We start from the raw sequence: 23,083 nt of genomic DNA on the forward strand, positions 1-23,083 counted from the left end.
CCGGGCAGGCGGGCGAGTTGTATCAAGTACCAGAGATTTAAAAGCACGTATTGGGGGCTGGAGGGAGGTGGGAGCGGAGAGCAGTTCCCATACAGAGGCTCGGGGCCCTGGTGACTGGGGACAAGGCCTCCATTGTGAGGTTCTCAGGGAAGCGTCTCCACCGTCATCTCCACCGTCATCTCAGCGGGATCCACTCTCCAGGAGAAGAGGCAGGGCAAGTGCACGGGGTGGGGGGGAGCGGGGGGGGGGGCGGTGGGATGCTGAAGGAATGCAGGGCGGGGTGGCTCCCTGAGGTGAGGGAGGGCTGAGCTTGTTGGGGAGATGGGAGGAGTTCATGTGGAAGCAGAGAAAGTGTTAGTGGCTCAGTCGTGTTCGACTCTGTGTGACCCCTTGGACTGTGGCCCTCCAGGCTCCTCTGTCCATGGGATTCTCCAGGCAAGAATACTGGAGTGGGTTGCCATGCCCTCCTCTAGGGGATCTTCCCAACCCAGGGACTGAACCAGGGTCTCCCTCATTGCAGGCAGATTCTTTAACCGTCTGAGCCACCAGGGAAGCTATGTAGAGGCTGGTATCGGGGAGTAGGCAAGCGAGGGAAGGAGGAGAAGCGGCTGTGATGGTGCAGGAGTGACTGAGAGCACAGGTGGGTGGGATTAGGAGCCAGTGAAGCAGAAAGGGTCACTTGGTGTTTCCCAAAGTATGTCCCGCAGAACACTAGCTCCGTAACTTCCCCATTAAAAAGGGTTCCAGGACAGGTAAGTTTGAGAAGTACTGGCTTGACCACCATCCATGGTGTCCCCTACTGGAGTGATGCTGGGGGCCGGGGCACTCCAGGTGGCTGGCCTCGCTGTTCCCAAACTCATTTCCCCGGAAGGTGGGGTGATTAGGCTAAATGTCAGCAAAGAACCGTGGAGGTTCTGGCTGCTCCAGTGAGATACAGTCGGTGCATGAAGGAAGGACGGGGCAAAAGGGCAGGCTCGGGGCACTTCCCTTCCCCTCACACGCTCGGACAACCTGCCAAGGATGCTTCTGAGGATCAGAGCTTCCCAATGGCTCAGCGGTAAAGAAGTCACCTGCAGTGCAGGAGCCGCAGGAGACCGGGTTTCGATCCCTGGGTTGGGAAGATCCCCTGGAGGAGGGCATGGCAACCCACTCCAGTATTCTTGCCTGGAGAATCCCATGGACAGAGGAGCCTGGCGGGCTACAGTCCATAGGGTGGCAATGAGTGAAATATGATTGAAGTGACTTAGCACGCACACAGCATGAGGAAAATAGTCCAACAAGGCAACTTCACCCACCTTCTCCACCAGCTGTGGGGCCGAGGCTCTGGGACCCTGCACCCCTGCCCCTTGCTGGCCCAGGGCCCCTGACCCCAAGGAGCGGGCTCCCGGGTCTGCACACCTACCTTCCTGTCATTGAACTCCACGTTGTCTCCTTCATAGTCTCCCTGGAAAGAGAGAAAGGCTCTTACTGTCCTGTGACCCTTCCACAAGGCAGGTGGGCTCGTCCCAGGAGAGAACCTCGTATAGTGTGCAAGGGCACCTAGGTTCCCTCCTCCTGTGATAAGAAGCGCCGTGAGCCCCGGGCTGTCCCACCTGCCCTCCCTCCACTCCCAGAAAGCCCGAAGCGCCTTCCCCTCGATGCAGAGACGATGCCCAGGGAGAGCAAGCAGTCAGTCCCTTGGGACTGGTGACACAGAGAAAAGGGGCTGTGGGGGCTGGAGGGATGGTCAATGTACATCCCATCCTGCCAGGTGTCCTGCTGTTGTGTCCCAGGCCCCACCTGTGTGGTGCCCCTCTCCCTCTCAAGAAGGATGCCCCTCTCATCCAAGAAGGATGCACCTCAAGGAGCCCCTCTCCCTCTCAAGTGTCCCAGGAAGGATGCTGAGTTAGATCGGTGAGGCCAATGTCCTCATCCTACAGATGGCAACACCGGAGCTCAGAGGAGCACACTGACTTCCCTGGGAGAGACGCGAGACCCTGGTCAGACCTGGGACTTGGATCCAGGTCTCCAATCCCAGCAGAAAAGGAGGGCTTAAAAGTCAAAAGGGTGTTTCCCAGACGGGTGACATAGACGAATAGAAGTGCGGGAGAGGCTGGGCCTACAGGGTCTGCCTGGTGCCCTCTCCACTTACCAGCTCCTTCCACAAGCCCCACCAGGCCAGCCAGCCCCTTCCAGTGGTGAGAATATGATCACCAGACAGACCACTAATGCCCGTGGTCTCTGAATGAAGATGCTCTGGGAGCAGTTTAACCGAGTTCCCCTCAGTTTTTAGACATTCCGCCCCCCTACCCACCCGCCTCAACCTTTATGCCTCTCTAGCACTTTCCCTCTCGACTGAGATGGCCCCACGACTCCAGGAGCACCTCATTGCCACAGAGGTCAGTTAGCTGGGGACCTGGAAGGGGGCAGTTGCCAACCAGGAAGGAAGCCAAAAAGCTGTCCAGCAGCAGCTGAAGTGCCAAGTCCTTCTCCGGAGTTGAACGCCAGTTACAGGTCGGAAGGCTCTTCCTCTATCCTCCACGCACAGTCATAACTGGTTGTTGTCTGGGTGGCCATGACCCAGAACCTGGTCTGATGGATGGATGCTCTTGCTGAATGAATGAACAAGTGAGTACCTGGAGGGGGTGGGGTGCTCCAGGCCATGTACTGAGATGTGACCTAGCACAGCTCAGGGGTGAGAGGCTGATGGTGAGACCCATACACGCACAGGAGGAGTCTGCCTCCTGCCAGAGGCTAAGGTGCAGCTTCAGTGCAGCCAGCATCCTCTATTTAAGGCATGGCATCCACGGAACTCCATTCAGAAGGATTTATCGCCCCAAATATTTGAACCTCAGCTTCAGTACTTAATGGTGTGCATGTCTATCAGCTGCATGGTATCATGGACGGAAAATCTCATATTCCCTTGAGATGACTGAGGTCCATCATCTGGCTGGAAAGAACCCTGGAAACAGAGCCAGCATCTGGGCTCTGCCCCTTGGCTGTGTGCCCCTGGGCAAGTGGAAGAGTAGCTGCAGTCTCAGTTTCCCCATCTGTAAAGTGGGAACAGTCCCCACATGATGGGCTTCCCTACTGCCCTGTCAGGTACAAAGATGATGGTGCAAGAGGAATTTCCAAGATATGGATCTTGGAAATGCTTTGTGTGGGCCCCGTGGATTAGGTAGTCTTGTACTCGGTTTAAACTACAGTGAGAATCCATTCCTAAGACAAATGCAGCAGCCAAGCCTGAGAAGAGGAGGCGCATCGGCCTCCAGGAAGGTGGAGGTGGTTATGCAGCAGGGGGTGGAATAGCCTGTCAACCACAGCTGTCTTCTGGCCCCAGCTCCCCAACAGGGGTGCTGTGTGACCTTGGGCAAGTTGCTAAACATCTCTGAGCCTTCGTGTCTGCACCAGATTAAATGAGATAAAGCTCCTACTAAACATGGTTCTTTGCATACAGTTAAGTACTCAGAAACATTGATTTCTTCCCTTTCCCTTTGGAGACTTAAAGGGCTGAATCAAGCAGGCAGGGAGGCCCTGAAATGTTTTGGCTTCTCTCCCTGACCTCTTGGTAGGGGTGACCAGCTGGAAGGCCATGCAGGGCTGTGTTCCTGGTGCCTGTGAGGCTGAGCAAACCCAAGAGGCACTGGTGGGGTGGATGAGTGAGGTCCCTTCTAGGGAGGAGCCAGGAGCTCCAGCTGGGACCTGCGAGTCTGAGCCTGGTCCTGGAAACATTTATCCAGCAATAGGTCAATTGTCAAGACCACCTGATTTCATCCCACACCGCATTTACTAGGTATGTAGGAGGCGCCACACGTGTAATGAATGACAGCCAAACAGTGTTTTCTTAGTGGAACAGAGAGCAGGCAGGCCCAGAGAGGAAGGGAGGACTCAGCCGTGTGGGGGAGGGGAAAAGGCAGGCTCCAGGCAGTTGCTCTATCTGCCTTGGGCGAGGGTCTAGGCAGAGAAGGCGGAAGAGCATTGCAGGCAGAAGGAACAGCAGGAACAGAGGCACAGAGATGGGAAAGCGGGATGGGCTGATCCCCAACCCCTGCAGTGAGTGACAAGGGGGCGGCGGCAGGTCGGCTAAGCATCCTTCCCTCTGGGTCAGCAGTCCGGCTGGATGGCCCTTTGCTGTCTGACCCCCTCTGTTTGTCCAACCCAGTGTCTCACTGAAGGCCCTCCCACTTCTGTATTCCCATCAACACCCTCTGCAGCCCTGGTAACTGGACAGGGTGAGCATTATTCCCGACTTGCAGATGGGGGTGCTGGGGCTCAGAGGGGACCTGGGCTGCCTCCAATCAAGGCCGCAAAGGAGGGAGTGGCCAGGACTAGAATCCAGGTCCTTGGACCCCCAGGCCTGCCCCCGTTCTCTCCTAGCCTCTGCAGTAACACACATTTGGAAAGTTCCAGAGATCCTCCGTCCGGTGTTCCCACACTGCTCAGGCCCCATGGCCCATCCCCAGTGCCCTGCTGAACTCTAGTCCCTGTTTCCATGGAGACAATAAGAAGAGAATCCTCTTTCTCTCCATCGTGAGCCAAGACCATCATGCGGCTGTGGCCACAGGCTGTATTTGTCAGGGGCACCAGTGGGATTTGGAGATGCAGCTCAGGAAACTGACCACTGGCTCTGCAGAAGCAGATACACGAAGAGCTCTGGCCAATCTGCCAGAGCCCAGCAGGGCAGTGGGCAGGGGTGGGGAGACCGAGCTGGCGCACAGCTGGCCTGAGGTTCAGATACGCCTGGGGCAGAGTTGCTGCCATAGCGCCCCTGTCCTGGAGGAACGGTTCAGTGAGAAAAGATGGCTCTGCATGTTAAGTCTGTTCCCACCTGGGGGAACCAGGAAGGGCTGTGAGCCGGTGACGTTTTTATAGGAGCGCCAAAGCAGGAAGCCCGGACCGCAGGACGATTAGAGCTCCCTGGGGGAGCCCTGGTGTGCTGTGGTCCTGGGGACCCGGGGACTCAAATGACACGCAAAGATGGACAGTGTGGGTTCAGCTTACTTACATCATGCAGCGGGTAGGCCGCCGAGTAGACACCATTGGCCAGCAGGCTCGTGATGCCTTGAAAATAAAGGCAGAGAGAGGGTTACGGACCAGTTGTGTCTCCTGCAGCTCCGGGTTCAATCAGAGAGGTCCCAGGACTGTCTCAATCATTGAAAATGTTTTCAAAGTGAGCCACACCTGGCCGCACAGAGCCCGGCCACCTTTCTGGGGTTTCCTCCCCGGGTTCGACATGATAAAAACATGCTCTGTTGGCAGAATTAGAAAGACAGAGAGGAAACCCCAAGAGGAAGTGACACCTGGGAGGAAGGAGGGACCCCCAAACCTGCGATTCACCAGCTACCCCCACCTGCTTGAGGGCAAGCCTGCAGATGAATGAGGGAGTGGAATGTAAGTGGTTAGAGAAGCTGAATCATGAGAAAAATACGGATGGGAAAATTGATGGTGTCAGAAAACACACATACAATTTGGAATTAGATTTTAGGTTGATTGGAAAAGCCGAAGAGGAGACCTGTGGGCCCCACACGGGGCAGAGGCACTTACCGTATCTATCACACTTGCGCCTCTTATTTAAAAGGGCAGAGTCCTTCTTTCTTCCCTCTCCTTGCCCTGTTTATACATCCGGCTATTAGTTATACATGAATGAGGCCCCGAAAGGATCAAAGCTGTGTCTGGGGGCAAGGTGCTCATTCTTGCCATCCAGTGCTCCCGGGGACAGTGGAATGATGGCCAGGACCTAGGTTGTTGCTCAACGCCCCGCACTGGGAGCAGGATAAACATAACCACACCTGCACCTCCCAGAGTCCAGAGGTGTGGACTCAGATGCCCAGCCCCAGAGTAAGGGGGGAAGGCAGAGCCCAGCTGTGCACAGGGCCTGGGATCCTTGGAGATCTGATCTGGGGAGCTAGAGCTGCCCAGGAGTTTCCATGAAGCCCTTTGCTGGTCACAGAACCCTCCACCTGGCCCAAGAGCCCTTCTAGGTAGTAAGTGGGTCAGACGTTTCAGCGGCCTACTTGTCCCACTTGTGACTACTCTGCTCTTGCATGGATGGGAAAGTCCCTCCGTGAAATCCACTTAATAGACCATCTCCTCAGCTAGTGATCTGGGGTAATCAGGGCACTTGAGGATGCTTGGAAACCCAAAGCAGAGTAAGGTGGGGGCACGTGGCCAAAATCCCCTGGCTGGAAAGTTCAGCTACGATAAAACGTGAAGGAGGGGCCTGATCTACCGCCCCCAGAACTCTCTCAACGCCGTGCTGCCACAGGGTCTTTGCACAGGCCGTGCTCTCTGTCTGGAAGGCCCACCCCTCTAACACCACCTCATCAGAAAGACCACTGACCACCGATTCTAAATTCCCCCTCACTCCCCAGCTCCTTCAACCTGCAAGACTATGTTCTGGTTTACCTGGTTCTCTCTGATCTGTCTCCTTCCTCCAGAGCAGAAACTCCCTGAAGGTGGGGTCCTACCTGACACAGAGGCTAGTGGGTGACAGACCCCATCTATGAATCTGGAGGTCAGGAGGGCTTTCAGACAAGGTGCCAGTGTGGAATGGGGAGCAGAGAAGGACCATCTGTCTGCTCTATCACGGTTGCTGGGAACCAGTCCACCATGGAACTTGCCAGAAGACAGAGACAGCTCCCCACGACCAGGATGGCCTGGTGTGGGGTCGGCTCTGGCTGAGAAGGGCCCAACCCTGAACTCTTTGCAAACCTTTACAACAACCACACGAATCTTCACCAGCAGGGACCCCGTGCATTTAGTCACTCAGTCATGTCTGACTCTGCGACCCTAGGGACTATAGCCTGCCAGGGTCCTCTGTCCATACAGGGACCCTACAGGGAGACTGAGGTCAGAGATGCATCGCTGGGGCTAGACCCATGCTTCTCCCACCTCTGGTGGCCTGGGTCACCCTGGAGGATCTCGTTCCATTGGACACTGTGCTATGGAGTCAGTTTTCCTGGCTTCCTCTTGACTCCTGAATTCCCCCATGCCCAGTGACTTAGGACACAGGCTTAGAGATTTCAGTCCCAGAAGGGTGGCCCTGTGACCATTGGCCACACAGGGCAGGGGACATACACCCACCTGACTCTGGAGGTGGCATCCTTTCTCCTCCCCCGCATTTCAGGCCTGCCCCAGGCTTCAGCTGGGAGCATCTCACTCTTGCCTCCACCTCCCAGGGTCTCCCCTGGTGCACAGGCTTTTACCAGACCCTCCCCGCATCCTTGAACCCCAGCCACGAAACTTCAGATGCTTCTAGAGCACGAAGGACTGTGCTGTGAGCTCAGCTCTTAGCAGTTGTAAAACAGCTCCAGGAGAAGCAAGGAAAGGCTGGGGAAAGGCATCCCTTTGTCCTGAAATGATTTGCTTTAGCAAATTCAGCCCGGGCAAGGGACCCCCATGGGGAGAGGATTCCCTCTGCACGCTTTGGCCAGAAAGGTTTTGCACCTGTGGTTCAGGTGTTCTGTAAACTGGTACCCAAGGAGCCCAGCGGCAATGGTTTTGTGGCAGGTTCTGCATCCAGGCACCCCTTCCAGTAGGGCCGCGGCTCGGGGTGGAAGCTGGGGGAGGCACCTTCTAGGCTGCATGTGTGTCTGGCTACTGGCTGAGGATGGTGCCCCCATGGGACCCTAACGACCTCCCGTTGGACTGAGAGGGTCAAGAGCAGGGTGAGACCCCTCGGTGGCCCCTTCAGTTTCCCGCAGGCAGGATTCACTGCCTCTGCTAGGAGAGGCGCCTCAGGCCACTGCCGACGCCTCCAGCCAGAGACGAGTATCCTTTGGTGCTTAAAAGAGCCGTAAAACCGCCTTGCCGTCCTGGAACGGCTCTCCTGCCTTGAAATGGTTACACAGGCTTAAATCAAAACCCTCTGGAAAGCCCCAGCCCAGCCGCCCAGCCCCCACAGAGAAGATGGGGAGGAAGATCACACAGCGAGACGAGTGTTGATCTCAAGCCCCAAGCACGCCCTTACCCATGCTGTACTTGGCCTTCGTACACGTTGTTCTCTTCAGGATTTCGTAGACCTGTGGTGGAGACAGGGGCGGGGGCCGCAGTTACTCCATCGAGGGTCGCCGGGAAGGGAAGTGGTGACTGTGACCAGCCTCCCGCACCCCCCTAGGATGGTGTCAGGACAAGGTCACCTTGAAAGGCCCTTGTCGAGCTGGCGCCCAGGGGTATGGGCGTCCAGTGCATGGCATGTTTCTGGCTCTCCAGCTGAGGGGTGAGTTGGAATTCAGAGGTGTGAGGGCCCTGCCCATAGGACCACTCCCTGATGTGGCCCTGGATGTTCTAGCAACTTGAGCTCCTTTCAGTTCAGTTCAGTTGCTCAGTCGTGTTTGACTCTTTGCAGACCCCATGGACTGCAGGCTTCCCTGTGCATCACCAACTCCCGGAGATTGCTCACACTCACGTCCATCAAGTCAGTGATGCCATCCAACCATCTTAACTAACAAATTACTTCACTTCGATCCTTGGGAGCCCAGGCCTGGGGGTCTGCCTGTTTGCATTTGAGTCCTTGAAGCTGTGGGGTCTTGGGCCAACTACCTGGTGCCCCGAGCCTCAGTTTCCCCATCTGAAGAATGAGATGAAAAGAACTGACCCTGCACCGTGGGTGTTCGGGTCAGAGCACTCCAACCCCTCGACACCCCCAAGGTCCCGCCTCCCAGTGCCCCTCAGGCCCTGAGGCATCTGACTTCTGTTCACCTGCCCAGCTCTGTCCCAGCAACCTGGCCTCCTGTCTGCCCCTCACTCACCGGTCCTCTCCTGGGACCCCAGGGTCTTTACCCTGGCTGTTCCTTTCACCAGAAACGCTTGTCCCCCAAAGAGCTAAGTGGCTGCAGGGCCACCTTAACTAACAGGCAACCGAGGAGCCATGGTCCCCACTGTTCCACCTTCTAATTTTGCTCTCTTTCTCCCTTTCTTTTCGGCAGCACCTCATAGCTTGTAGGATCTCAGTTCCCCAACCAGGGACTGAACCTTGGCCCCAGAAGTGAAAGTGTGGCACACTAACCACTGGATTGCCAGAGAGTCCCCTAACTCAGCTCTCTCGTCCCGGACCCCTCCACACTTGCCAAGTATCAGCGTGCCTGTTGCCTCTCCCCTCCCGCTTGTCTTGGGGAGACACCAGGTGCTCAGCAACCGACCGACGAGTGAATGAATGAGTCACCCAGTGAGCTGGCTCCCTCCCCGGCACTTTCTGAATCTCATCGGCGGCCTCATCCTGACCTTGCTGCTTCTCCTGTAATCACCTCTTCCCTTCCACATGCAGTTACAGCCCTGGTTCACAACCACCACCATGACCCCATATTCACCCTCTTCCATGTCTGGCCACTGGTGGTGATTTTTCTAGGACCTTGCTCCACAACCATCTATGGCTCCCTAGCACCTACAGGCTGAAGATTCAAGTCTCAAGACCAGCACCTCTGGCCCTTCCCCATGGCCCCCTGATGATCCTGGCTCCTACTCACCTGCATATTGGGCTGCCCCAGTGCCAGGAACACAAAGGACTATCGTAGCCTTGTCTAGAATGATGCTGGGTCTCTGAGACCATAGGATAGAGCTAACCAAGGGCAGAGTTTTGAGTCACCCAAGAGTTTCTCTGGTGCATTGGTGGTTTACAAACTGGCCTTCAAGGTCTCTGGGAGACAGTGACCCCCACCCCAGAGGTAATCAGAGTCAAGGATGATTCAGCTAACACTTACTGGCTCTGACAGAATAGCTTTCTGTGACTTGGGGATCACGTCTGAATTCAATTATAAAGCAGATCCTAAACAAGATGGGCCCCAGAGCCTTCATTCATGTATGCCCCCCAACCTTGGGCCACCTCCCCGACAACAAGAATGGATTTACAAATTTACACCCTACCCTTGCAGGAGCATGCTGGTGATTCCCAGTAATATAAAACCAGGGCACACACACATCTGGAAATGGCAGGTTCCCAGGTCTCCCCACTGGCCATTCCTATCCTCCCTCATCCCAAAATGACAAAGAAAAAAATGAAACCATTCAGGTTCAACTGGGCCCAGTTCCCTGGAGCAGTCAGTGGCCAAGAGGAAGTTCCTCTCCTGGACATATATCAACCCCAAACTACACTGGCCGCTGGCATTTTTGCATAAATGAATTCCTCCTTGTTTATTATAATGAGGTTGAATTTCACCAATAACACAATCAATAATAACAGTAGGCCCTGTATCCAGGTCACCCTTGGTGGGGGCACAAGGGAGCCCTTTGAGCAGAGGCCACCACGGAAGCTGCCAGGCTGGGAGGGGACACAGGGTGGATGGGACCTGGGTCTGGTCTGTCCAGGTCTCAGCGTGAGCTCCCCATGCCAAGGCAGCGTGCACAGCTGTCCTGTGCCTGGTGCCTGCCAGCCTCGAGATACACCTGTGAGGAGCAGCTGTCTGCTCAAGGTCAAGCGGCTGCCTGCTCTCTGCCCTGCCCCTCTCCTCGCTGGGTTGGGAAGAGAGAAAAGCAGCGGCTTGGCCGCCAGGTTAATCCTTGTTTAGATAGAAGTTGGGTCCCGAGCTGGACACAGCCCAGCATGGCTGGTGGACAAGTTGGTGGCTGCTGGATAAACACTAAACCAATACCTGGAGTAGGGCAGAGTGGCCTGGTCAGATTTCAAATCGCAGTTTGCTCGTCTGGCAAAGCCCTGGAAATCTAGCCCCAACCCTCATGCCTTTGTCTGCGCCACACCATCAGTCCCGCCTGGCTGGCCTGCTCAGAACCCTCCAGGCAGAGAGGAATGTAAAGATTCCATAAAGGCAGCAGCAAGGAAGCGGGAGAGGCGTGCGGGGAGCCTTGAAGACACAGGAACATTCTGAAATAACCCGAGGGGTCTGGAGTCCCTCTGCCTCCTTCCTGCGGATCCACCCGTCCTTCCCCTGGGCTCCTCACAGCCCGCTGGTTTTATTATTCTCATTATTTCCATCACAGACAATTAGAGTCCCCCCACCCAGGGGAATTTAGCTGAAATGAAATTATCATCCCCTTTCCCGGGGGCCACCTTGCTGAGGAGCTGTGGATTCCCATGAGTGAGAGATACTTACTATTGTGCTCCGAGTTTTGCTGTCGAAAAAGGAATCCTTGTCAGACAGGTCAAATCTGTTGAAATATTGGGGAGAAAAAAGAGACACAGCTCACTAGAGTTGGCTTTCCTGGTTCCCAAGGCCCTAAGGGGTCACACTACCCCTGTGAATGGTGACCGTGAAATCAGCGAAGCTCAGTCCACCTGCTGGGTGTGACCCAACCCTGGATGTTTGGAAGGATCTGTCTCATCCTCACCCACTGGACCCACACGGGGTCATGGTGTGGGCAGGGGAGGTGATCCTAGCAGCAAATGTGGGCAGACCTCCCTCTTCAAGGACCCTTTTTCTTTTTCTTTTTGAGGACACCCTCAGGGGGCAATTTCACTTCTGCTTCAGTGATACCACGGCAATCACACTCTTGGATACTTTAACATTTGACACAGTCTCACTGTAATTCCCAAATGGTTTCGGTCCTAAGGTCTTGGGCTACATAGATGTCTTAGGGCTAGAGGGCACAGGGACATGTCTGGAATGTATCACCTACTCCCCAAGACAGTCAGGGTTGAGCTGGGGAGGGCTACTCGGGGTGGGAGTGGCCCAGAGCCTGGAGGAGAGCCAGGCCTGCGAGATGGGGTGTCGAAGGAGCCAGCCAGGGCAGAGTGGAGGGAGGCCGGGGCCTTATGGGCCGTGGAAGGCGGGTGTCTCCCTCTCATGCCCGGGGGCCTGGGGCCTGGAGCTGGAGGGGGAAGCTGGGCTGGGGCACTTCCTCCCTCTCATGTCTGATCCCCAGCAGGACTGGGAAATAGCAATGAAGCATGTGGCCCCTGCCCTATGACTAACGCCTGGGCCAGAGCAGAAGCTCCAGTTCTGAGCCGAGGCCCAGTTCTGTGGGTCCCGTGGGACGAGGGGTGTCCATGGGCCTCCCACTCCCCATAGCTTTGTCATCCTAGCCCCACAGGATCCCAGACTCCAAACTTTCTATTCCCACTCCCGCCCACACTCCAGCTCTGCCCAGCGAGGCCATGCAGCCGCCACTGACCCAGGTGGCTACGCCCCACTGCCCATCAGGATTGGGGGAGGAGGGAAGGTTCCAGAAGAGGTGCAGCCCTGCCAGGCCGCCCCGCTAGCTGCAAGACCTGGGCCCCAGAACTCCGGCTGGGGAGCTGCTTTCCAATTCTCAGCTCCCAGAGCTCGGCAGACTTCAGGGGCTACAGTCAACCTTGCCCAGTTTCTCAGAGCACATCCTGAGAGGGACAGAGTCAGGCAGGGGAGGGGGCCCAGGCCTGCCCTCACTTGGGCCTGTGCTAGTTTTCCTAACTGTCACCCAGCAGAAGGAGAGATTTTTGTCCCCTTAATTCCTCAGTTCGTAGTGACCTCAGAGGTTATTTCCAGGTTATTTCTGTGCTCAAGAACCACAAGCTCTTATGGGAATACACTCCAGGGGCTGAAGTGGCCACTTCTTTGGGTGGGGGAGGGATAGAGAATTCTGGGTGGTCTTGCAGATTGTGTCATTAGGGCAAGTCCAGCATGGGGTGATGTCACCACACAGCAGACCCCGCCCTCCTTGGGAAGGGGTGGGCAGGTGGGGCCCCACTTACAGGTGCTGCTTCTCCCGGGAAAAGGGGTAGGAGAGCCTCTTGGTGGTCTGGGGCCTGTGCTCTGCCACCTTGGGCTGGATGGGGTCCGTGATCTTCTGGAGCACAGAGTTGATCTTCTTGAGGAGGCCGCGGGTCTCGCTGATGTGATATAGCTGCGGACCAGGCAGGGCAGGGGAGCGTGTCATCTGCTGAGCCCTGACCCTGGGCATCTCTTCTGAGCTGGTTGGGGAGGCAGCCCCTTCCCCTCTACCCTCCCTCCACCCCTGCCCCTGGAGCTGGCTGGCCTGGGAACAGGGGGTGGGGATGGGCCAGGATGCCTCCTCCACGCCTGGGGTTTTCTGAAAGCTGGGTTTCCTGAAAGCTCAGAGTTTTGGGAGATCCCAGCCAAAAGGGCAATTCTAGTACATTCCAGGGAACTTCCCCCAACTTTGGATTTGTTTAAAAAGAGGCAAGTCAAAGGATGCTAGCAGATTTGAGAAGCTGGGAGCTGACATTCCTGAGAACAGCTTCCCTCTCCACGCTCACAAGTAAACCCTGAGGCCTCCCTGAGCTCCTGGTACACATGGGGTTCCCAGCTTGAAGTTGTCGGAGATCAAGAAGAAAAGCCCCAGCAAGATAGAAATTGTAATCATATAAAATGAGTCTGACGAACCAACTGAAATACTGAACATAGGGAGCAGGAAGTTTCCCCATGTTTGTGTTTATGAGAAGTTCGGGCCCCTATGCCATCTCTGTGGGGCCCAGACTGTAACCTCTGCCCTCCCAGGAGACCCTGGAACCCTTCTGCCCTCCTGGGGTGGGGGCCGCTGAAGCTCTCCTGGGCTTTTTCCTAACAACCTGGACCCTCCCGATGTTGTTCTCCTGCCGGCTTCCCTGACACACAGACCCAGGGACCCCTTGGAAGCAGAAGCATCATCACTGACCTTCTTTGTCGGCATCTTCAGCTTCAAAAACTCGGCTTCTCGGCACAGCACATTCCAGGGTGCGTGGATTTTTACAAATCCAACCCCGTGAATTTTTGTCTAGAAAGAGGGGAGAGGGCCTCAGTCAGCGTGGGTGGATGTTTGGGGCTGAAAACCATTTTTACCTTCAGGGCAACTACAGTTTACAAGATGGCAGCAGGTGGGGCTCCTTCTGCTCATCAACTCCGGGCTCCTCTGAGGATGCTCCCTTGCACCCTTAGAATCCCCTGCAGATGGCATAAGAAAGCTGGTGGTTGGGTGGGCCCCTGGCATCCCACAGGAGTAATGACTGGCGGGGGAGGGGGGACAGTGCCTGGAGGGAGGTCCTGACCCCACAATATCTGGGAGGTACTCGGGGGGAAGCTGAGGGCCCCCAGAACAGTCTGAGCCACGAAAGACCTTTCACATCCAAGACTCCAGGCCCTTCGACTGAGGGGGTGTATTCAGTGTCCCCAGGATCCCCAAGCAGGGCTGAGGAGCTGACAGTGAAGATGGTCCCCTCCGGGCACCTCTGTAGGTCAGGACACACTTCTGGCCGCACCCGGCCACCGCCTCCCCCTACAACCCCCGTCTGCCAGCTCCCCTGGGTCTGCACTGCCTTTATCTTAATGTGAGTGGGCTCGAGACCGGCCTGTGTGCAAGTCCATCACCCTGACTAAGCTGCTGCGAACTTGCACAGTCACTTCTCTCTGGTCCAGCGGGTCTGAATGACAGGATCAGGCAGCAGAGGGTCACTGAGTGCTGTTCAGCCAGGAACCACACAAGCTATGATAAGAACTTTGAGGACCCACTCCAGTGGAAACAGCCACCTCTCCCTGCCACCCCAGCACAGCCCGAACCTGGCGCGTGATGGGTGTTCCCTCGGCCCTCCTTGGCGCCGGGGGCCGCACACCACTGAGGCAGGGGCCGCTCTGCCTGTACTTCTCTGCCCCTAGCCCACCAGGACGGCCGCTCCCTCCGTCCACTCACTGTGCGAGCGGGCGGGAGGGCGGGGGCCCCGCTCCAGGGCCATCTCATCGGTGTACGAGCTGACTGGTGGGGCCAGAGGCAGGCTGAGCCCACTGTGCCCACCATCTCAGACAGTGATCCCAGTCCCAGGGTGGCCACCGCGCTCTTTGCTGCCTGTGGCCCTCTCTCTGCCGAGAGCCGGGCGACGACCTTGCTGGAGCGGCTGGCACTTCCTCAGACCTGGAAGCTTTCTGGTGTCACATCTTTCTGCCCGGGTGCAGTGGCAGCAAGGCAGGCTTGAGCTATCGCGGCCCCTCTCAGCCACTGGCTGGCACCACAACGGGCCCTTTCCCCAAGCAAGTGACCGTTAGTGAGCAACTGTCCACCAGCGACCGTTAGTGGTCCTGCTCAGCCATTGGTCAGTGCCATGGTAAGCCCCGCCCCAAGTGAGCGGCCATTAGTGAGCAACTGTTGACCAGCAATCGTTAGTGGTCCTGCTCAGCCATTGGTCAGTGCCACGATAAGCCCCGCCCCCAAGCCAGTGATCATTAGTGATCTTGCTCAGCCATTGGTCAGTGCCATAGTGGCCCCACTACCTCCCTCTTCTATATAAACGGAGCCCGAATTTGGACTGAGGAAAGATGGTTTTTTGAGACACTAGTCTGGCGTTCTCGGTTTACTAGCTTTCTGGTTAAAGTCGTTATTCCTTGTTCCAGCAACTCATCTCATCATTTATTGGCCTGTCCTGTGGCGAGCAGAACAAGCCTGGGCTCGGTAACGCAATGAGCTTGATGGGGAAGTCAGGACCACTGCTCCCTTCATGGATGGGGACACTGAGGTTTGGAGAGATGAAGTCACCGCCTAGGTTCCTCAGAAAATTAAAACGAGAGCCACCATCTGACCCAGCCATCTCGCTTCTGGGTAGCCAGCCCAAGACAATGACATCAGGATCTCGGAGAGACAAGCGCACTCCCACATTCTCTGCAGCCTTACTCAGGACAGCCAAGATACAGAGACGTCTAAGTGTCGTTCAGTGGGTGAGCAGATCAGGAAGGTGTGGTAGATAGATACAATGGGGGATTATCCAGCCATATAAAGAAGGCAATCCCGCCATTTGTGACAACATAGACAAACCTGGAAGATAGTCTGCTCAGTGAAACTAGTCAGACAGAGCGACGAGTATTGTATGGTATCACTTATGTGTAGAATCAATAAAAGCCGATTTCACAGGCATGGAATAGAGCAGTGGTTGCCAGGTGTTGGGTCAGGGGGATGGGGAGATGTAGGTGAGAAGGACCAACTTTCAGTTATAAGATCAAGTTCTGAGGACCTAACGAACAGCAGGGTGACCATAGTTAATAATATGGTATTGCTTACTTGAGAGGTGTTGAGAGACCAAAGCATCCTCACCACACACATGCGTGTACACACACACACACACACACACAGTTAACTGTGTGAGGCGATGCGTATGTGGGGCAATCATTCCACGACGTCTGTGGGCATCAAGTCATCACAAAGTAGACTTGAAATACACATAAACTGTATCTGTCAATGACTCCTTAGTGAGTCTGGGGGTCTAAAATCAGCGCCTGGCCCCTGGTAGCTGGTGGGTGTGGGAACCCGGGTTCACGTGCTGGCTGCACACACTCTTAATCACAGGTGAGACCTGAAGTGACCCAGCAACTCTCTATTTTTCTTTTTCTGTTTTTCTCTGTTCCCCTTGCCATTTCTGTTTAACAGATTCCCAGTATCAATGAGGAGCATCAATGTAGCAATAATGTTTCCCCGTCTAAGGTGGGCGCATGCAGCACCAGCAGACTCCCCAGTTGCCCTGAGATAACTGGGGTGCTGCATCATAACAAAAAGCAAAGAAACACGACATTCCCCGAGACAGAGCTGCCCGATGGCAGTGGGGACTACGGTCCACCAGACTTCCCAAGGGGACCCCCAGGGACTTAGAGCCCATGCTGGGCCCCCCAGCTTGAGGCCACACTTGCCTTTTCACCATCCTGGGGATCCTGGCAGAAGAAAGCCAGGCCATGGAAGGGGGATGGTGTGGCCAGCCTGTGGTACTCAGGGCAGGACTGACTTGGGTCTGTGCTGGGCTCCACGTCCAGTCACCACCCTCAGAGTGTACAAAGTTCTTGGTATCACTGTAGGTATTTGGCAAAAAGCAATGGAGCCAAAGTCACTTAGGATGGTTTTTAAGAAAAAATCCTCAGTGGGCCAAACACATTTACTCAGCGCCAGCCTCAGCCCCTGAAATGCAGACTCCTGGTCATCTGTGCTGTGCCCGCAGCCTGCCAGGGCAAGCGGAGCCTCCCAGACACCGGGTGCCACATGGGGTTCTTCCCCCACTTTGAGTGAAAGGCTGCACCCTCCTGGATGAACCCAGCTCTCCCCTCCACCTCTGATGCTGAGGCCCCCACGCCTCCCATGACCGGAGGATCCAGCCTCTCCCGGGGCCTCTGTGTCACTGCACAGGTCTTGTCCATGCGGTCCCAGCAGGCAGGGTGAGTCCTGTGCGGAGCCTCCCAGTTCGCCGGCCTCGCTGCCCACATCAGGGCCATGCAGGAGCACAGTGTGTCCGCCGAACGAATGGATGAGGGCCGCTAACAATGACGGTGATGATGACGAGGAGGAGGAGGAGGAGGTGAAGGGTGCTGAGATCCAAGTGTCAGTCCTGATTCAGGCATCTGTGCGTATTAACTCATTTAACCTCATGACAAGGTTGTGTGTGTGGGGGGTGGGGGGCGGGTCCTGCCACTGTTTTCACCTTGGAGCTGGCAAGTTCACTCTCAGTGTCCAGGGGCGGTTGCAGCCACTGTCCACAGACTGGACAGCTTTAACACGAATTCATTCTCCCCCAGTTCTGGAGTCAGAAACCTGTGATCAGGGTGTGGGCAGGGCTGAGCTCCCTCCAGAGGCTCCAGGGGAGGGTCCCTCTGGCCTGGTTCAGCCCCTGGGGGACCCCAGGCCTCCCTGGGCTTGTGGCCACCTCACCCCCGACCTCTGCGTCCATCTGCACAGACCTTCTCCTCTGGGTGGCTCTGTGCCTCAGATCACCCTCTCTTCTCTTCCAAGGACACCCGTCATTGGATTTAGGGTCCACATGCATCCCGGGTGTTCTGGTGCAGAGGTCAGTAACTTACTTCCATCTGCCGAGAACTTTCATGGGACTAAGCTCACCTTTGCAGGCTGCAGGAGGATGGACAGCTTTTGGGGCCACCACACAGCCCACCATACTTGTCATGAAGCCACAGGGAAGAGCCTCAGTGGGCTTGATGCAGGGAGCTTCGAAGAAGCAGGGCTCCAGGAGCTCAGTCCTGAGGCTGCCTCAAGAAGACAGTTAGGATCAGGACACTCGGGCACAGGGACCAGATGGGCAGGGCTCGGAGGTGTGCTGGTGGGCGTGAGGCTTGCCTGCAGGGAGCCTAGACCTGACATGATGGCCCAGGGCTGAGGGACACAGCGCCTGGGTTTGGGAATGGACACATCCCAGCACAGACTAGGGGAGGCAGGCCTGGGGGCTCAGGCCAGAGGAGCCCAGGTCTTCCTGCTGCCCTTAAGGGGCAGGTCAGATGGGCACAGGAGGAGCCGTGGTTTCAGAGACCTGGGTCGGAGTCCTGGTCTGCTGCTGCGTTGTCTCTGGCGAGTGACTCAGCCCACCTTTTGCTCCTCTGCAAATCTTTGCCATACGTGACTTGCTTCACAGCTGGGGGGAGTTCTTGGTGCTCTCAGCACCCCTGCCCAACCCCTTGGCTGGGGCCATGCCGCCTCTCTATGACCTTGAGGCTGCTAAGACCACCCCTGCACAGACTCTCTTTGCCAAGAAGCTGTAAGCCGCTTCCCCTACCCTAGGAAGCCCTGGGGCACTGAGACCCAAGAGGCAGCAACGCCTCCAGCCTGGGGGCTCCCAGGCGTGGGGCTGACCACAGGGGGCGCTGTGACATATCTGTGGATGGCCCCATAGGGCCAACCCCGTCTTTCCTGTTACAGCCCAGGTTTATTTCTGTGCGCTCTGCTCAGCCGCACGCAAAGACCCAAAATATATCCCTCCGAGTCCGTGGAGATTTCTCTAGACGGTGGTCAAGAAGCAGTGCCCGGGCCAGCATCCCTGGGAAAACACGCTCTGCTGTTTACGTGAGCGACAGGGTCCCTCCCAGAAAAACATCTGGCAGGATCGGGAAAGGGTCATGGGACTCACTGGACAAGGACACATATGGGATGTTTTAAACCTTGGTGCCCGGCCTGACAGCAGTCTGCTCCCGGCGGGAAGAAACCGTGAGACGCCACCTCCCCTCTCCCAGCCAGATGTCCCAGAGCAGTGGCTTCTGTCCAGACTGGCTCCTCGGGTGGGGAGTCTGGGGGCCACAGAACCCCGGGGGCCTTGGCGTGAGCATGGTCAGGGCCAAGGGACTCGGGGGGGGCGGGGTCAGGGCCCTTGCAATGGACTGCCACCAAATGCTGGACGAAGACAAGAAATACAATAAGAAAAGAAATGCCACACCTTAAAGTTGCTAAAGAGCCAAGAAGGCCCAGAAAAGTGACCGGGACTGTGCCGTCCAGGTGGGGGAGGGGAGGTTCGCCCAGTACAGACTGAACAGGGTTAAACCTCCATTCCCGGCTCAACTCTCAGAAACGGAGACCTCACCACAGTCTCTCCTGGCACTTCCCTTTTAGAAGGAAGAAGGGAATCAGAACAAGCGGGGGATTCCTGGTGGTTGGGGATTCCTGGTAGCCGAGGATGCCAAGGGCCCCTCTTCGTCCCCACGGCTGCCTGAGCCTGCATGTGGATGTCACAGTCACCCATCTCCGCTGAAGGACAGGCTCTGAGGTTGTTGGAAGGTTGGCCTCAGCAAGGCCAAGCGTGGGGTCCCTAGATGCCCCCAGAGGGCTCCCGGGCAGCACACCTCCCCAGCCCACCCTGACCCCATAGCTACCGCCCACCCCAGAGGGCCCCATCACTGCCATCAGGGAATTAGGGGGTGCCAAATGCTCAGGCCCGAGGGTGGTGGGGGCGCCTCCATGGCTTCCTGTGTGTGCACCCCTCCCCGGCTCACGGTCCAGCAGGAGCTGTGAGGAGCGTGTGTGCACGGCAGGGACACACAGGACGGCTCCTGGGCACCGCCGGGCCAGGAAGCCCCGGAGCCCCGGTGGGAGGCCTGGGCCGGATGTCTGACCACCACTGGGCCTGGTCAACTTGCCCCTCTCTGTGCCCTTGGCTTACTCAGCTCCAAGGATAACACCACCCCCGGAGGGCCTCTGATGCCAGGGCTGCTCTGCAGGAGGGGTCGTGTTCTCCTCGAATGTGTTCAAGGCACGTGATGCCTGGTCAGTCCCTAATGACTGGGTGCATTCTTGGCAGCCCTGGTGCCTGCCTGCTCTTCCTGTTGGCACTGGGGTCCCACGTGGGTATGAGCTGGAAGGCTGGTTCCAGGCTGGGTCTGTCTGCTTAGCTGACCGACGTGCCCCCAGGAGGGAGAGCGTCTGGCATGGCCTCATCCTCTCCTTCTCCTGATTGGTGCCAGGACCACCCTCCTTCTAGTTCCCAGAGTGGGAAGACAGGGGCCCTTTCTGGGTCATCTGAACGTGTCATCTCACGGGAGCCTGGCTTGATGATATTTGCTGAGTGATCCAAGTGGGCTGGGGGGACAGTCCCTGCTGAGCTCCTACTGTGTGCTGGCCGAGGATGCTTCTGTGGTCCTTCCCCGACCTCTGGCAGCATCCCTGGCTTCACTTTAATACTTATGGACGAGGGGGCAGGCTTGCCCGCCACTGGGGGCTGACCCTGACTTGCTCATGCCCGCCCTCCACCTGGACGGCTCCCGGAGGCGACAGGAGAGTGCTCAGTCCCTGGGCAAGGGTCTGCAAGGAGGCATTTCTGCACTGTGGTTCCTGCTGACCACGTCTGCACTGCTCAGGAGGAGCTGTTGTGGTCACTCGGGCTCGGTCACATGGTGCGCTGGCACAAGCATGCCTTCTACACATCCTGGACATGGTACCCTCGACTGTCTCCAGTGAGCCAGGACCCAGAACGCGGTCTCTGAGGGAGCTGGGGCTGCAGGCCTGGCTGCGGCGGATTTACCCCTCAGCCCCCGTCATAGGGTCTGGCTCCCGAGGCCTGGCTTGTTGAAGGAATAAAAGACACGTATTCATTCACAGTCCTGCTCTGATGATGGGTGGGTAGGTTACTCAGATTCACACTCTCATGGAAAACAATTAAAAAAAAAAAAGAAGACCCAGAGAGTAACTGCCCAAGATGGGGAGTCTAACAGAAGACCCCTCCCTCCCCATGGAGCTGGACTCCCAGGAGATGACACTTTCAGTTGACCCAGAAAGGGCCTCCCTCCTCCAGCCCCAGGAATTACAAGGAAGATGGTGTTGGTGTCGAGCAGGAGAAGGAGCAGGTGAGGACCCCAGTGGGTCCAGCCATGTCAGCCCATGACCTTGGTTCAGGGTGGTCCTATCCATAATGTCCTCAGATGAGTGGAGAACGCAAGTGCCAAGGCTTTCTGGATAAGGGCACCTTCTTCCTGGGCTTGGGAACTGCCCCATGGGTTACATAAGGATGGTGGCCAGTGGGGAAAAGAGCCAGGCCCACCAGGATGCAAGACAGTTGGAGGAGAACCAGCAGAAGTGACCCCCTCAGCTTTGGGATTCTGAGAGGATTAGATGGATAATAAATCCAATAAATCAGCTAAGCTCACCTCGTTTAGAGAAATAAACCTCAAGATAGAAAGGTCCTGCAAAGGACAGGAAACTATTAAAGAAAATGACACAGCCAACTTGGAAAAGAACCAAACAGAACTTGCAGAAATAAAAAAAAGTGTCATAACGAGAAGTGAAAATACAACAGACAGGTTTGAAGACCCTTGACCTCTTCAGGAAAGGGAGACGCGTGGGCACAGAGCAGGGGCGTGCTGATAATGTAGGCAGCCCCTGTGGAACTTTAAAGACAAGACTCTTAAAACATCCAGAATTCACTTTATAACAAATACACTTCCACAAAACCAAGAGAGGCCTAAAGGAAGCCAGGTAGGGCATATAAAAGCCTCAGCACTTAAGACTCAAGAGACATAAAAACTTTACAGCCAAAGAAATGAATGTGTAATGGTGGAATTATGAATAGAGATATGAGCAGCTTCAGGACTAGACAATGGCCCCTGACACCTCACTGTAGGAGAGGCTCATGGTATAGGCACTTAGCCTAGAGGTAGGAGTGAGATGGGGCTGAAGACCACATTTTGTTGTTCAGTCACTAAGTCACGTCTGACTGAGACCCCATGGATTGCAGCCCACCAGGCTTCCCTGTCCTTCACCACCTCCCAGAGCTCCCAAACTTGTCCATGGACTCAGTGATGCCATCCAACCATCTCATCCTCTGACACCCCCTTTTCCTCCTGCCCTCAATCTTTCCCAGCATCAGGGTCTTACAGCTCTTCACACCAGTTGGCCAAAGTATTGGAGCTTCAGGTTCAGCATCAGTCCTTCCAATGAATATTCAGGGTTGATTTCCTTTAGGATTGACTGGTTTGATGTCCTTGCAGTCCAAGGGACTCTCAAGAGTCTTCTCCAACACCAAAGTTCAAAAGCATCAATTATTTGGTGCTCAGCCCTCTCTATATTCCAGTTCTCATGGTTCAGGGTGAAGAGCCTTGACATGAGGACCCAGCACCCAGGTTCAAGTGCTGGCTCTGCCCCTGTCGGGCCCAGTGGCCTTGATCTCCTTGCCCCACCTCTCAGAGCCTCAGTTCCTTCCCTCAGTAAAGGGATCTGATCCCTGTACCACAAGCCAGGTCAGGATGCCCACAGAAGGTGGGGTGGGGATGGTGCTTTGCATCCAGGCTGACAAGTCCCCGAGAACATCTGTTGCTGCATTATCCTTACATACGGAGTTGTTGAAATTAGACTTGAGGTGCCTCCAAGTGGAGAACCCCCACCCCAATGTCCAGGCTATGAGGAGGGACCCCTGCCCCCCAACTCCATGCTCATCACCACACAGCCATGTCTAGGAACTGTCTTGGACACCAGCTCATGCCCACAAGGCCTCAGCTGGAAACTGCAAGAAACATCCCCTCTCCCCTGTCCCATGTCCATGGCAACCCTCCCCATGCCCCAGCAGATGAACGCCCCTCCATTCTAAGATGGAAAAACCAAGGTCCCAAGTGGGGAAGCCACTTGCCTGAGGCTGCTCAGCCCCCAGGAAGTGGCCAGGCTGGGTCTGGACCCACACACGTGGCCTCAGAGGGGCCGTGCGGGGTCTGAGTCTCCCTGGGAGCTCAGGTCCCCTCACCGCCTGACCAGCCATCCTGGAGTCTGGTGTGGAGGCGGCTCCCATCCTCCAGCAGGCAGTTGCTCGCTTGCTTTTAAAAAACAATATCCACGAAGACGGGAAACAGATACCGCCACGGCCCACACCAGCTCCGGGGAGGAATGAGGAGAAACTACAGCCTGCCAGCCCTGGGGTGCGGTGGCGAGCCCTGAACGGCAGCTTGAAAGCAAACTGACCTTGTAGGGTCACATGTCTGCGGCCTTAACAATTCTGCCAAATCCAGAGTCAAGTTCA

General features: G+C 56.2%; 1 protein-coding gene across 6 annotated transcripts in view; it reads right to left on the reverse strand.

The window, feature by feature from the left end:
• ANO1 (anoctamin 1) overlaps positions 1-23,083 on the reverse strand; it is a 188,159-nt gene that overhangs the window by 59,264 nt on the left and 105,812 nt on the right. For 4 of the 6 annotated variants that reach the window (XM_070359034.1, XM_070359033.1, XM_070359036.1 and 1 more), the window contains exons 4-10: positions 13,525-13,623; positions 12,602-12,753; positions 11,025-11,079; positions 7,949-8,000; positions 5,524-5,589; positions 4,985-5,040; positions 1,403-1,444 (exon numbers count right to left, since the gene is read on the reverse strand). In XM_070359034.1, the coding sequence (XP_070215135.1) occupies positions 1,403-1,444; positions 4,985-5,040; positions 5,524-5,589; positions 7,949-8,000; positions 11,025-11,079; positions 12,602-12,753; positions 13,525-13,623 (522 nt within the window). The remainder of the gene's footprint in view (positions 1-1,402; positions 1,445-4,984; positions 5,041-5,523; positions 5,590-7,948; positions 8,001-11,024; positions 11,080-12,601; positions 12,754-13,524; positions 13,624-23,083) is intronic. The other 2 variants (XM_070359035.1, XM_070359038.1) reach the window with 1 other exon arrangement.

This window comes from Bos mutus, chromosome 22 (genome assembly GCF_027580195.1).
Source record: "Bos mutus isolate GX-2022 chromosome 22, NWIPB_WYAK_1.1, whole genome shotgun sequence".
Taxonomy (NCBI): domain Eukaryota; kingdom Metazoa; phylum Chordata; class Mammalia; order Artiodactyla; family Bovidae; genus Bos; species Bos mutus.